Here is a 14,703-nt window from a genome sequence, read left to right as displayed (position 1 = left end):
ATATTATAAGAACCTATAATGAAATCCAAACCTAATAGATTACTCATCCAATAAGACAAATAAAGTTTGTGAATCAAACATGCTTATCGAGAAGCAAATTGGGTGGCAGACTTCATGGTAAATTTGACAACAGGTCAGAATCCTGGATTAATCCAATTGGATAGTCACCCCCAGGGAATTTGGAACCTGATTATGAGAGATATATTGGGAGCCAACTTATGGAAGAAATTGTATTCTAGTCCACACGTTTTTAAGGAAAAGTTAGTCTCCTTTAGTAGTAATCGGTCTCATTACATGCTGAGTTGGCATGATCAATGGTTGCCACTCTTTCTCATTGATCCAAGGGGTTGTCATGAGAATTGTTCCCATGGTGATTTCTTAAAACAATTTCTTATTTACTTTTCTGCTCTTTCTCGGTGATTTCTTAGAAGAAAAAAACAATGAACTATTTAGTTTATCAAGTTTGATGCCATTATTGCAGCAAGTTCTCTCTTCCCTGGAAAGCCATTGCCCCCTCTTAGAGAGCAATGTTCATGTATGGGAATATCCGTAGCTACTCGCTACTGATTTTGATTCTACTGATCACAGCAGTTATTGCGGGCTCAATTTTTGATGCTTTTTTTTACCTACTTCTATGCGGTTTACTTGGTCTAGTTGTTTTAGGGGCTTTCTTTTTTCTAAGATCTAGAAATCGGTTCCAAGAAGTTGAGGAAGATCATCTCGACAACATGTTAGGAATGCCAACGAGGTTTTCTTATGAAGAGTTGAAGAACATCACCAAGAATTTTAGCAACAAGCTTGGTGAAGGCGGATTTGGGTCTGTTTCTCAAGGAACACTGCCTTCGGGTTCTCAAGTTGCAGTGAAACATCTTTTTGGCATTGGTCCAGTTAACAAGTCCTTCGTAGCTGAAGTTCAGACGATTGGAAGCATCCACCATTTCAATCTGGTAAGTTTGGTTGGATTTTGTGCTGAAAAATTCAATAGGCTTTTAGTTTACGAGTACATGGCTAATGGATCATTAGACCGATGGATCTTTAATAAAAATCAGGATCTTTCACTTGATTGGCAAGTTAGAAAGAAGATCATTTTAGATATAGCCAAAGGACTTACTTATCTTCATGAAGACTGCAACCGAAAGATAATTCACTTAGATATCAAACCTCAAAATATCCTTTTAGATGAGAATTTTAATGCTAAAGTTTCGGATTTTGGATTATCTAAGCTAATTGAAAAAGATCAAAGTCAAGTTGTTACAAGTATGAGGGGAACCCCAGGTTATATGGCTCCTGAATGGTTAAGCTTAGTCATAACTGAGAAAGTAGATGTCTATAGCTTTGGTATTATAGTCCTAGAAGTTCTGTGCGGGCGGCGAAACATCGATGGATCTCAACAAGAAGAAGATAGGCATTTATTGAAACTTTTTGGAAGAAAGCAAGAGGAAGGACAACTCTTGGATTTAGTTGATAAGTGCAGCGATGATATGCAGTTGAACGCCGTTGAAGTCGTAGAGATGATGAAGGTTGCTGCGTGGTGCTTACAAACTGATTATGCCAGGAGGCCTTCCATGTCCGCAGTTGTGAAGGTTTTTGAGGGTTCAGTTGATGTTGTAATTGATATGGATGAAGATTTCCTAAATGAAATAACACCAGAAGTTGGGGAGTGTTTTGCTACAACAGTTTTACCTTCCATGTTATCTGGGCCAAGGTGATGATCATGGAATGCGTCTGTTCCCAGTTTTAACTAGTCTAAAATTAGTAAAATTGTTGTCAATCCTTCTGCCATGTTCCAAAGCTAGCTTTGAGTGACGTACTTGTATTCATCCCAACCTTTGGGTCCAGAGGGTAAAAGTTACCCAAAAGAAAATCCAAGACTCAAACGGTAGTGAAAGATTTTTTTGTTTTTATCATAAGATTACATGTACTCTAAAAGGGAAAGTCTAGTAAGAAAGTTCCTATTTTCGCTTTGTAGACTAGACTTCATATTTTGTTTTTTATTTCAAGACTACATACAATACACGTTCTGAAAGGTTAATCCGCGTTTACATTTCACTCCACCCAAAAAGGCACTGCGTTGTCCCCCCAAATGGGCGACTATGAATGGATTTGATTTGAGGGGAAAAAAATGGTTATAGTACACCGTAGTTAATCAGATTAGTGAACGATTACCTCATACAACCTCACACAATGATCAGCTCCGCAAGAAGCAAGCTGCAGGTTTGTGCTATATTCATTGTTCTCAGGGTTCTTCCACGCCAAACGGTTAACTGCAGAAACATGACACATGAAAGGATCAAGCCGTATGATCTGAGCAGTGGCCACACCTGGTGTTGGAATGCTATCATCACTTCTTTCAACATGAAGGCTCCAAATTTGAAGGAGCCCACTCTCCATTCCCACTGCAAGAAGCCCATCATTTCTTTGTCGGTCAAGACCAACCCAAGACAGGGCAGTGACACTACTGTCGAACTGCGGTAAAGTTAAAAGTGGCTTAACCGAAGATGTTTTCTCCACACCCCAGATCTTCACTGTCTTGTCCCTAGAACCTGTCGCAAATTCATGACCAAAAGGGTTCCACGAACATGCCCATATTATTCTTTTATGAGCCTCCTGCCGAGCTACAAGCTTGTAATCAATTTCATCATTGCCTACAGATAGAAACGAGATGATTTAATCTCAAAATTTAACCGGATATAAACATGATTGAGGAATTCAATCAACGCAAAAGTCTTCAGCCTTAAATTTCTAATTCCCCGAAAGTATGCAAAAAGATGTAGGTTAACAGTTTTCTCCTGCCTCCCCATTTAATGATTAGTTTGCTAGAAAAGTAAACAAGCTAAAGAAGTAATTTCTGGGACAACTTTAGCAACAGTTGCCTTTTACAAGACAACAAATATACTTACATGGACTTCATTCGAAATTAGACCAACTAGATCGAGTACTTAAATGAAACAGTATTATAACACAATTAGTAGATTTCTGAGTACCTGCTCTATTGATTTTGAAAATGGAGAACTGGCGATCCCTTGAGACTGCCAAAAGAAGATTGTCATCATGAGAGAACTCCATCTGTGTGACTGTTAAGCTGTGAGACTGCAAGCGACCAACAGCTTTCCATGAACCCACTTGCCATAACCATATTTCTGCTACTGTTGCTGATTGGGCCTGCAGGCGTAGTATAAGAAACAATTAAAAAAGGACTTAAATTTAACGGTTTATCACTTCGGCACTGCTAAAGCAATGTCATATAGCATTCTTGATTCAAGAACATTTACAACTCCAACATACCAAACTATCCTACTAAATTTCAACTATGCATGTTGTTTTAGGGTATATTTAGAGATTCCAGAACTTACTACTAAGATGTTTCCAATTAGTTTCTCATTTAAAAAAAAAATTTGGGGAAATTGCAAGATGCGGTATGTATTACTTGTACCATTAACCACAGATAATTTAATAGAAAAAGGAAGCAACAATTACTTTTATGACCCCAATGTTCAATGGGAAAAAGATAACTATGAGTCTATGACGTGATTTTTATTTGTACAAACAAGACTATATATAAATTTAATGATAAAAATATAAACAATCACTTTATAGTATATATACATCAGTGACCATAAGAAACAACCTTAATTGTGTATAAAATATTGTATTTAGTTCATCCTAAAGACGACAGTATATTTTGAAGGAACCCTAAAGCCTCAACCTACTTACTCAAGCAAAAGAACTCTAAATCCTCAACCAAATTACTCGAGCACTCAAACTAAAGGTTAATAACAAGAAACATCTATAGAGCAATACGAAAAATGTATAGAATGAACTTAAAAAACTAGATGCACATTAGTAAAACTTATCTTCTCAATTTTGAACTGCACACAATATTTTCCATTATATGGTTCTTTGTCCAAAATCAGTGAATTTTTTTACAGATACACGTAGTTGATATTTTTTATACTTTTTCCTCTCCTCTTTATCCTATTTATCCATGAACTTAGGGGCTTTGGACTTCTACAAACATGCATATATTTTAGACTAAATAAGGGGACAAGAAACTATTTTCTTTTTACCAATTTTACATATTGACGTATCCATATCAATAACTATTTCTCTCCATGGTGGCAATTACTAATTATTTTTGTAAGACCATCCTATTTTATTATTCCTCCAAAAATTTCTTTCCCCAATGACTAACAAGATCCACCCTATACAACCTTATCATCAAGAAATAACTGCCTGCTTCTCAGAGTTTTCCCCAAAGTGAACTTTTCATAACAATGTCCCAAAACAAGACATGATAAAAGCACCCACATTGTGGTTTAACAATCAACGTGAAAAGAGAGGTTAATTCAAAACATAAATGAGAGCAGGATTACATCAAAACACAATCCACCCTACCAAATTCATCAGAATTAAATTTCTAGTGACCCATATGGAAAGAAAGACATGTACCTTACATGATGAAGCAACAAGCTTTCCCTCATGATCACAGCATAAGGAAAACAGTTCATTTCCATGTCCATAGAGTTTGTGTGATTCTGGCCATAGTGTATGCCATGCAAGTTGATCCTCAATAGGAGGTTCAGTTAAAGCGACTGGAACAGCATCAGGAACAGATTCAAGAGTGTCAAGACCATCATTTCCGAGATTCTCTTGGATCTCATGAGTTGCTGAAAGGGAAAACGTTACTGTCAAATAATTTGCTTATACAAGTTCATGCACACAAACTGATGGAGATAAACTTAGGTCATTACAATTAGCAAGAAATTTCACCATCAATAGGATACACAACAAGAGCGATAAGGAGAGTATTAATGTTGCAAAATAATTGTGCTCACAGGCAGTTGTTCAATGTGAAAATCAGATTCAACTGCTCTGTCCACAGACAGCTTGGCTAGGACAGCTGCATCTACAAGTTTCTCAAGGCACAAGCATCTAAAATGGCACATAGGATATCCAAACTAGATAACTAGCTGTATACTCGCAAGGTTTTTGTCTTTATAAAAGAAACCTCTATAAAATCTAAATCATTTATTTATCAAAAAAGTAAAATTATGTTAAATCAGAAAAAAAGGGTACATGATATCTCCGTTGGAATGCACGTATGATTTATGAGACTAACCATTTACATATATAGGTTTCTGTGATAGACCAAGAGCAGACATATTGGCACCCAGGACCTGAACATCTGCTTGGACATCTTCAGGAAAACTTGATTGTTCTGAAGTAGCATAATGCAGAGTCTTTAAGAAGGACAAAGGGGCTTCAAACACTCTGGCAACTTTCTCCTCTGCTCCACTTACAAAACGATGGTTTCCTTTTCCTTGAATGATAGCTGCACAATTAATATCATGCCCGTGTACTTGAGGTCGGGCAATTTCATTCCAGGAGTCCCCATAACTCTGAGGATCTCGATTGTGCCATGGAGCAAAAATACGAGTTGTCTGCAACAAGAAATTACAACATCAATACCGCCATTTAATTTCATGAAAAATTCAAAGGAATGTAAATTAATTCTATTGATATTAACATCTCATCTTTAAAAAAAATTAATTACAAAAGGGACCCAATATTTCAATTGATTGTTTATGTCCATAAAATGTCACTAAAGTTTATAAAATTAAATGATTAAAAAGTTCATAAACTATTTCTTAAAAATGGGTGACATCTCACCTGATCATGACTTACTGACAGCAGGTACTCACCACACCTTGCCCAAGCAATATCTGTCACTGCTGCAAAATGCCCAGAAGGTACTTTCTGTGGTTGCCAATTATCTGAGCTAACACCAATATTTTTCCACATATGGAATGAGCCACCATACCCATGTGCCAAGATAGAACGTGCATCTGGGCTCCAGTGGCCACCATAAAAGCCTAAAGCACAATGACTTAATTCCCCAACAGTGACCACATTCATCCAAATACCAGTTTTCCTCTCAGGTTGCCAGATCATCATAGTCTTATCCATTGATGCAGACAAAATGCTTTGAGGTTGATAGAAGCCAATCTCTTCCTCAGCCGCCAGTGAAGGTGGTTGCCACTGTACCGAATATACCCAATCCTCATGTCCAATCAGAAGAGATTCCAAAGATATTTGGTAAGAGAATGAGCCAGCGACAAAAACAGGACCTTCAATGTAAGATGCCAGACCTATTTCACCTCTTTTATATGTACCCTCTGTATTGGCTAGAGAACCTCGGAAAGTCAACTTCCATATGCGTATACCTTTGTCCTGAGATGAACTTACAAGTAGAACACTATCGGCTTCACCACTGAATATAGGTAACGAGAAGTCTAAACTCCTGATCCAATCCGTATGCCCTTTTAGTTCACAAGCGCGTACAAACTGGACATGCAAATTTAAAAGTGAAAAGAAAATTTACTTATAGGCCACAGAGAAATATTCGAGGGCCAAAAATGACATGGTTAAAAAATAAAAGGTGCTATTGGGTATCTTGACACCTTTCAGAATGAATGGCCTTAGATAAAGGAGAACGGAAAAGGACTTTTCTGTTGAACGACTACCAGTTTGGAATTAAAAACATTTTGAGTTAAAATCAATAGAAAGATAATCGATGCATGAATAAAGACAGATAAAGCAGAAGTTGGTACCTTTCCGGTCCTCTCCGCACAATAAAGATAAATCTTGTTATCCAATCCTCCCATTGCCAGGGCTATAAGCCCTGTATTTCCAGGCAGTTGTGCAAGTGAAAGTGTTACCATTGGTCTTGAGCCAACAACTAGAGTTTCCAGACATGATAATTTACATTCACCTAAAAGAAAAAACAATCAAGGTTTCAGTGGTTATCAACTATTGTTCAATAATAATTCTTGGAAGAGGATAGCAAATGGTTGATTAACAAAAAAGTTATAAACCTAAATGACACATTAAACACAGATAGTCATCAAAACATGCTAAAATAAGATTACAATTGAAGGAGTTCTACAAAAACTGCCTCTAGCTTTGTTGCATCCTGCATTGCAACATCGACACTTTTGTCCAATTAATGCTTGTTTAACAGAACCAAGACATCAAACAGTGTAATGGAAAGTTCAAACAATCCATTCTCTATTCCTCTCATCTCAATCAATTTAAAAATGACCAAGTGAACAAATTGATTCCAGTTTTTAAGAAATGGCCTTTATGAAGCCAGTTCATCTAATTGATACATGAACCGGACCTGAATAGCCGAATTCCTCTCAAAGTCGTATAAGGACATTAAATCAAAATGACACATCCATGGTGTAAGAACATATTACTTACAGTTAGCTAACAATCTGTCTAAAACAACAATATCTAAAGAGGATTACAAGTGACACAAGCAGTCTAGACATAGAATGTGTTTCAATCCTTAAATCTTTTTTGCCACTCCCGTACAATTATATAGCCAATCTATGCAGCATTGTGAGAACACTTCGCATAAGAAATTTTTTTAAAAGATAAAGGAGCTAACAAAATATTTTCTCTTTTCCAGAAAAAAAAAATCCTTTAAAGGGTTACCTCTTGAAAAATAAAGACCTACCTGGCACAAACCCAAACTCAATAATAAAAAATAAACTTACATCCACAAGAAATAGTATGTAAATTTTATTAGCTAGCCAAGTTAAAAGCTCAATAGACGCAAATATCAAACTCTTAGTAGTTTGAAAACAAACAGAAAGCAACTAAATTCTGAAGCAAAATGGAATGCAATATGGTGTATGCATTGGGAATTTGCAGTAGCTATTTTTATAATTGAGGCAAATTACAGAACAGGTGAAAACAAAAGATTTTGGATTAACAATGACAGCAAATGCAAAAAAGGGTTAAATTAAGTTGCGTCAAACATTAACTCACAGCCAAAAGAAGTTGGAAACACAACATCCCATATGCAAACAGTGCCATCAGAAGAAGATGTGGCAAATATTGCATCAGTTTGAGAAACCATAAATCCAGTAATGCATGTTACGCCCTTCTTATGTGATTTTGGCAATTGTAAAGCAGGCCTCCACTGTAAAAATCGGGAAAAAGAAAAAGAATTAAAATAAAACAATAGTAACAGAAAGATCCAAAGGAAACTAAATATGCCAAACTCTTTCAAAAAACAAAGCTTAAATCTGAAAACAACACCAAATCACTATATTTTGCTTCCTAACTAAGAAAATAAAAAATAAAAACTAGAGGAATTGCAGAGAGAATACCTTATTGTCAGCAAGAGAAAGTTCCCATAGGATAATAACACCATCAGCATCTCCAGATAGTAGATAATGCCGCTCTAATTGTTTAGCTGCAAATAACAGAAAGAAAAAATTCACTACCACACCAATGAATTGTTCAAATGCCCTAAAAACACTAAAAAAGGTTGAACCTTTTAAGAACAATTTAGTATCAAACCTTTGCGCCATTTACTGTACCTTTGAATGCAAACTTATTACTTGGAAGCCAATGAGTGCAATTAACAACTGCCTTATGACCCGGAAGTGTAGTCAAGATCTGAGCAGACTACATCACAAATAAGAAAACAAAGATAAAGCGCTGATCAATAAATAAGAAAAGAAATATGGAAGAGTCGATCAATGAACAAAGAAAAGAAACAAAGAAAGGTAAAGGAGAAACCTTGGGACAGAAAATAACAACGGCGTTTTGGGCACCAAAGGAGACCAAATCAGAAGCACCCCATGAAACGTTGTTCACTATTCTGTTGCAACCAGCCCCTATAAACAATCTCTTTACTTCTGTTTTACTGTTGTTAATAGACATTGTTTTAAAAAATGAAAAAAAAAACAAGAAATAAGAAAGAACCGAAAAGAGAAGAGAAAAGAAATGAATAGGGTTTAGGGTTTTGAAGGACAGAACTAAGGAAGAAAAAGGACGGACAGAGAAAAGAAAATAAAAGGGTTAAATTCTTGGGACGTCCCTGTATTATATGACTGGATCAATTTAGTCCCTCTATTATTAAATGAATCAATATAGTCCTTATACTATTAAAAGGAATAAATAAATCCAAATCGTAATAGAGTTAACATTCACTATATAAAGAATATCTTGAAATTTTTTTTTCAATTGCATTTCAATTCCAAACAAACCATAAAAACTTTAAAAATATTTTGTGAAATAATAAATGATATATTTTTTATACAGAAAAGGTTAACTTTCTACTTTAACCTTATTTGATTCTTTTTAATAGTATAATGACGAAGTTGATCTATTTAATAGTCGAAAAATTAATTTGATCAGGTTCAAAAGAAAAGGGTATAAGATTTGAAGGCTCTTTTACTAAAATATTATAAAAATAACATGGTTCTAAATTATTTATCAAAATATTATCTTTAAGGAGTAATTTGGATCTTTATATTTTTTCTATATCTAATGTCCAGAAGTGATTCTCTATCTTGTCATACTTGTGTATAGCATGTCGTTTCAGAATTTTAAATAACCACCTCTGATGATTATTTAAGATAAAAAATTATCTACATATTTTCAAATAGACATAAATGATTACAATTTAGTGTTGAATTTACTAAAATATTATACATTTCATAATATTTTGAAAAATAATTCTAAACTTATATTATTTAAATAAATAATTATTTTATAACATTTTGGTAAAAAAAACCAAGATTTGAGAGAAGGATAGAAATATTTAATTTCTTTCACTTAATTATGGAATTTTAAACTAAGGGCACGTTTGGTTCGCTATAATGGAATAGAGACGTAATAGCAATTCAATTGTTTGGTTGAATGTAATAGAATAGAGGCGTAATAGTATTCTTGTGTTTGGTTGAATAGAATGATGTTGTAATAGCATAAGAAAAAAACTAAAATGACTAGAATACCCCTTAGCAGAATTTTTTTAGGTAGATGATTATTGTTATTGTTATTAAATTTTAATAATATTATTAATATAAATAATAAATAATTTAATCATATTTTAACATAATTATTATTAAATATAATTTAATAAAAATATATAATTTAATAAAATTCTTAATATTAAATATTCTTATATGAATTTACTAAAATCATAATATATAATACTATTAAATATAATTTAACATAATTATTATTAAATATAATTTAATAAAAATATATAATTTATAAAATTCTTAATATTAAATATTCTTATATGAATTAACTAAAATCATAATATATAATAATATAAAATATAATTTAAAATAATTATTATTAAATATAATTTAATAAAATTCTTAATATTAAATCTTCTTATATGAATTTACTAAAATCATAATATATAATACTATAAAATATAATTTAAAATAATTATTATTAAATATAATTTAATAAAAATATATAATTTAATAAAATTCTTAATATAAAACTAGATAAAGCTAAGCTCAATGAGCAGCAAATTCTCTAAAGAGGAAATAAATGGTAGGATCCTGACTTACGAAAATTAGATTTCCAATTTTTTTAAGCCACTTCACTTGTTTGATATCATAGTAAATAATTTATCTTTTTTACATTACCTATAATCATAAGTTTGTATAAATTATTAACAATAAATAAACACCATAATTAACTTGAACCATGTATTAACTTAATGGATAAAGTATTTATCACCTCAAATGTGATTTGAGTTATCACCTCAAATGTGATTTGGGTTCAAATTATACTCATAGTAAGCTCAAACTTTTTACTAATGCCAATGCCAACACTACCACATTTAGGTTCAAATTATACTCAGAGTAAGCTCAAACTTTTATTAATGCCAATGCCAACACTACCAAAACCTTTTGGACAATTATTTTGAAGATTTAAACCAACAAAAAGAAAATCAATAAGTAATAAAACCACAGAAAATAAAAGAAAAAAATTGCCTTTAAAGCACATTCAATTGAGCACTTGATTCTCTTTGATATCTCCATGATTTCTTCATCTTTATTCGTAATATCAAACATAGGCAAACACAACGATAACAGTAACCCCTTACCCTTACCAACATTTTATTGTAACTACAACTAACATAGGATAACTAGTTGGCCTCTTAAAACAGACAAAGACCAGACCCCAAATCAAACCAAACCAAACTGCTAAACAACAAAGCAGACATCATTGAAAAGATCCCATCCCCAGATTGCATCATTTTCAATTCTTAGAAAGGAGGAGCATAGAGCTGGAGAACCTTTTGCCAAGACGGTCTGCTGCTAATATCATCTCATCAAGCACTCACATGATTCCTACTGGTTGTCATGTATTCCTTTCCCATTTGACCCACCAAGTACTGAGTAAATGGCAAGTGGCTCAGGTCAGCAAGGCTAAAGAAATCACCGGCCAAGTACTTGTTCTTTGACAGCCTCTCCTCATAAATATCCAGAACTTTCCCTAGCTTTTCCTCGCTTTCCTTGATCAAATTTTCATAAGGAGAGAACCCCATCTTGGAAGCAAACATCAGATGTAGGGTCAAGGCATAAATTGGTGGGTTGAAATTGTGTGCCTCAACCTCTAGCCAATTTTCCACTTGACCCCTTTCCTTTACTGTCTTTCCCAGTAAATCAGTCCCTTGTGATTTGTATTTTTCTGCATAGTACCTTATGATTGCACGGGATTCTGCAAAAACCCAAATTGTAAAAATCATCATTTGGTGCTGTTTAATTATTATGAATATTAAAGTAATAAAGTTTTGTTTTAAAGAAAGTGGTTTAGAATGTCATCTTTCTTTGCTAAAGAGTGAGCACTCACAAATTGAAAACTATAGAAACCATTTTCAAGAAAAATACAGAAACCATTTTCAATTGAAAACTTCAACAACAGATTTACATGCAATTGCAAAGCCAGATAAAAGGAAATATGGAAATATGTATTACCACTAAAGCTAGATTTACATCCGAGTTTTTCATTTACAAACTAGATACAATTCAAACTAGTCCAATAGCTTTGTACCTCAATTAAAGTTTCAGTTATAATTTCATTACAATGAAGAATAAGCAAGAACTATCAGGCATGGAGCCTGGTGCAGGTCTACACTCCAGCAACTAGAACTGGCCATATCAAACCAAAAAAAAAAAGACTCAAAGGCAGTATCCCTAAACCATAAATATAATATGCCATATGATTTAAATGTAAAAACAACCCAAGAGCATAAAATTTGCAAATTTTGTCACAAGATGCAAGGGACAGTGCACTAAGTTGTAATAACATCCAATAAGTATAATGATAAGGGGAATAACCTAGTGCATAATATAAACAGATCACAATCTAAACTTCATGCTTCATGGACAATTTTCAAAGCTAACTTCAATACATGTAAATTTTCTTCTTCTTCTTCTTCTTTTAAAATCCAGAGCACAATATAAACAGATCATTCAAGAAAAATATAGAAACCATTTTCAATTGAAAACTTCAACAATAGATTTACATGCAATTGTAAAGCCAGATAAAAGGAAATATGGAAATATATATTACCACTAAAGCCAGATTTACATGCAACAACACAAGGAACTCTCTACTTCGGCAAGATGGAGAAAGAAAATGCAAGACCATAGACATGCATAAACTGTCTCAGCAAAGATCACATGCAAGAAAGGGTTTAAAACAAGAAGTAGAAGTAAAAGGGTACAAAGCATATTACCTCGACAATTTTTTCTTTTTAAAAACTAAAGAAACCTGCCAGAAAAAAAAGACCCTAGGCAGTACAACTGCACTGCACCAAAAGTAAAAAGCTCTAGTCTAGATAATTAAACTCTTGGAGTCTTCCAGATCTCAGCCATAAAATTGAGAAATACTTGCCTAATTTCAAAGAAAAAAAATGCCAGCATTTTTTACATTAAAATGTACATTGACTTGCCCTTTTATCATGTCAAGGTTCATCAACTGTGCAGAAACAAAGGAACAAATTCGAGCATGCAAACTGCCAACACTTCTTAATATCTCTCAAAAAACCATAGTTAAATTGCAACTCTTTTCCTATGCAACAGATGAGTCACCTGAATGTCATTCTAAAGCTGGAGAAGCTTTCTAGAGGTAGAAGAACCAATATATAACATTCATGGCTAATTAATATTAACTAGCTGCCACTACATTCAATACCCAGATTGATATCATACTTGAGACTCACATTAGCACACAACTCTGCATCCCCCCAAAAAAAATTGTATGAAAAATTTTCTAATGTGAGTCTCAAGTATGATATCAATCTGGGTATTGAATCCTCTAAATATATGAAACATATTTAGGAATAGGATCCTCTAAATATATGAAAAATTTTCAAAACAACTGAGATACCCATATCCGGCACTCACCACCTAATCCTAATCAACATAACATAGACCATAATACATGAAAATGTCACCTATCATCTTGGTTATGGTCAAACAATGGTGATTAATGCCTTCCAGTAACAGCAATGGTTCTGGCTACAAAAAGCTAGAAACCAATATTCTTCAATTTTCATACAACAATAAAAATCTAACACAAAGAAGAAAACATTGAAATCAAAACCATAGTATTCCCACAAAACTTTGAAATCAAAGCCACCCTGCAATTAAATAGAACTCCCCAATGGAATAAAGAACTCAGACCACAACCATAAATCAGAGGAAGCCGAAGACATTGTTGAAGCAAAGATTCATACCTGAAATCAGCCTCCGATGAAGCAGGGGTTACAAAAATCGCAACAAAGAAACGGCAGAGAAATAAATCCACTGAAATATAAGAAAAAAAACATTGATCTGAAACCAAAATAGAAATGAAAAGGCAAAGACAGACAAAGAAAAAGTTTAAGATTCATACCTCAAAATCAGTCTCCAATGAAGCAATGGATTTTAAAAACCACAAAAAACAGATTCTAGCGTGTGTGTGTTTTGGCCTTTGGTTACCCAAAGCTAAAAAAATGACAGGAAAAAAATTTAAAAGAGACCGAGAGAGAGAACCAGTAAAGAAATGGGAGGAGATTTGGATTGAAGAGATATATTTGAGGATTTGTTATGAAAGCAGAAGAAATGAGGACAGAAATTAACTCTGCAATACCTATGGAAGAAGAAGCAGAAATCGATGAGGGCAGAAAAAGGAAACGAAAATAAGAAACGGGTAAGGATGCCCTAATCGGTGCTGAATGGGGGGAATACCTGGGTGTATTAGAGACGAAACTGATTCGGGACGTAATGGCATTATGTCCAGCCAAACACCCGTTTGGTTGTGGGCCCGCGGTATAGGGGGAATGCATTCCTATTCCCCCAACGAAACATAATGTTATTGTTGTTTAACTTAAATTTTAAACCTATCAAAACTTTTAATTAAGATGATGTTTGATAAAATAAAAAATTAAGTGTTAAAAAAACAAGAATTGAAATATTAAGTATTGGATTTAAGTTATAAATTTTGTTTGATATATTTATATACGAAATATAACTTGATTGTTTGATAACTATAAATTATAAATTATGAAAATTTTATTCTACATTTTATTCTTAATTTTCAAATGTTCCATCGTATTCCAAAGAAAATCAAATTTTAAAAAGTTTTTATAGGCGTTGAGTTCAGTATTATTGAATGTTATATTTTACTTTTGTAAAGAGTATTGATTCCTTAACTATTGGAGAAGACAAACGATTACGTTGATCTCGCCACCCTTGGGCAGCGGCAGATACAAAGGGGCTGGCAGGGGCCCTGGCCCCCTTAAAATAGATAATTTCTATTTAGGCCCTTGATTTTTTTTAATTTTAAATTAGTAAAGGTAAAATTGTACTTTGGCCCCCTTAAAATTAT

At 33.6% G+C, this 14,703-nt stretch overlaps 2 protein-coding genes and 1 long non-coding RNA gene across 3 annotated transcripts; 1 reads left to right on the top strand and 2 right to left on the bottom strand.

Annotated features, from left to right (window-relative positions):
• Positions 1–336: 336 nt before the first annotated feature.
• LOC107916266 (G-type lectin S-receptor-like serine/threonine-protein kinase SD2-5) lies at positions 337–1,968 on the top strand. The gene has a single exon (XM_016845432.2). The coding sequence runs from the start codon at positions 528–530 to the stop codon at positions 1,707–1,709; it is 1,182 nt and encodes a 393-aa protein (XP_016700921.1). The 5' UTR covers positions 337–527; the 3' UTR covers positions 1,710–1,968.
• On the bottom strand, positions 1,783–8,826 carry LOC107916265 (elongator complex protein 2). Its single transcript, XM_016845431.2, has 10 exons — positions 8,596–8,826; positions 8,394–8,481; positions 8,181–8,266; positions 7,837–7,990; positions 6,612–6,772; positions 5,671–6,345; positions 5,120–5,441; positions 4,450–4,667; positions 2,985–3,162; positions 1,783–2,645 (listed from the first exon to the last, which is right to left on the bottom strand). The coding sequence occupies exons 1-10, from the start codon at positions 8,737–8,739 to the stop codon at positions 2,152–2,154; spliced, it is 2,520 nt and encodes an 839-aa protein (XP_016700920.1). The 5' UTR covers positions 8,740–8,826; the 3' UTR covers positions 1,783–2,151.
• A 1,974-nt stretch (positions 8,827–10,800) lies between these two features.
• Positions 10,801–14,178, bottom strand: LOC107916267 (uncharacterized). The gene is made up of 3 exons (XR_001689443.2): positions 13,729–14,178; positions 13,571–13,640; positions 10,801–11,547 (listed from the first exon to the last, which is right to left on the bottom strand). It is a non-coding gene; the product is annotated as an uncharacterized lncRNA (long non-coding RNA).
• Between the last annotated feature and the right edge of the window lie 525 nt (positions 14,179–14,703).

Source organism: Gossypium hirsutum, chromosome D10 (assembly GCF_007990345.1).
Source record: "Gossypium hirsutum isolate 1008001.06 chromosome D10, Gossypium_hirsutum_v2.1, whole genome shotgun sequence".
NCBI classification, from domain to species: Eukaryota; Viridiplantae; Streptophyta; class Magnoliopsida; order Malvales; family Malvaceae; genus Gossypium; species Gossypium hirsutum.
This window is presented reverse-complemented; position numbering and strand designations above follow the sequence as displayed.

Coding starts and splice junctions, on each gene's coding strand:
- LOC107916266 (XM_016845432.2), top strand. CDS start 528: ATGTTCATGTATGGGAATATCCGTAGCTACTCGCTACTGATTTTGATT.
- LOC107916265 (XM_016845431.2), bottom strand. CDS start 8,739: ATGTCTATTAACAACAGTAAAACAGAAGTAAAGAGATTGTTTATAGGG. Junction 6,773..7,836: donor GTTTCCAACTTCTTTTGGCT/GTGAGTTAATGT, acceptor TTTTTCTTTTAG/GTGAATGTAAATTATCATGT. Junction 3,163..4,449: donor TTGTTGCTTCATCATGTAAG/GTACATGTCTTT, acceptor CTACGCCTGCAG/GCCCAATCAGCAACAGTAGC.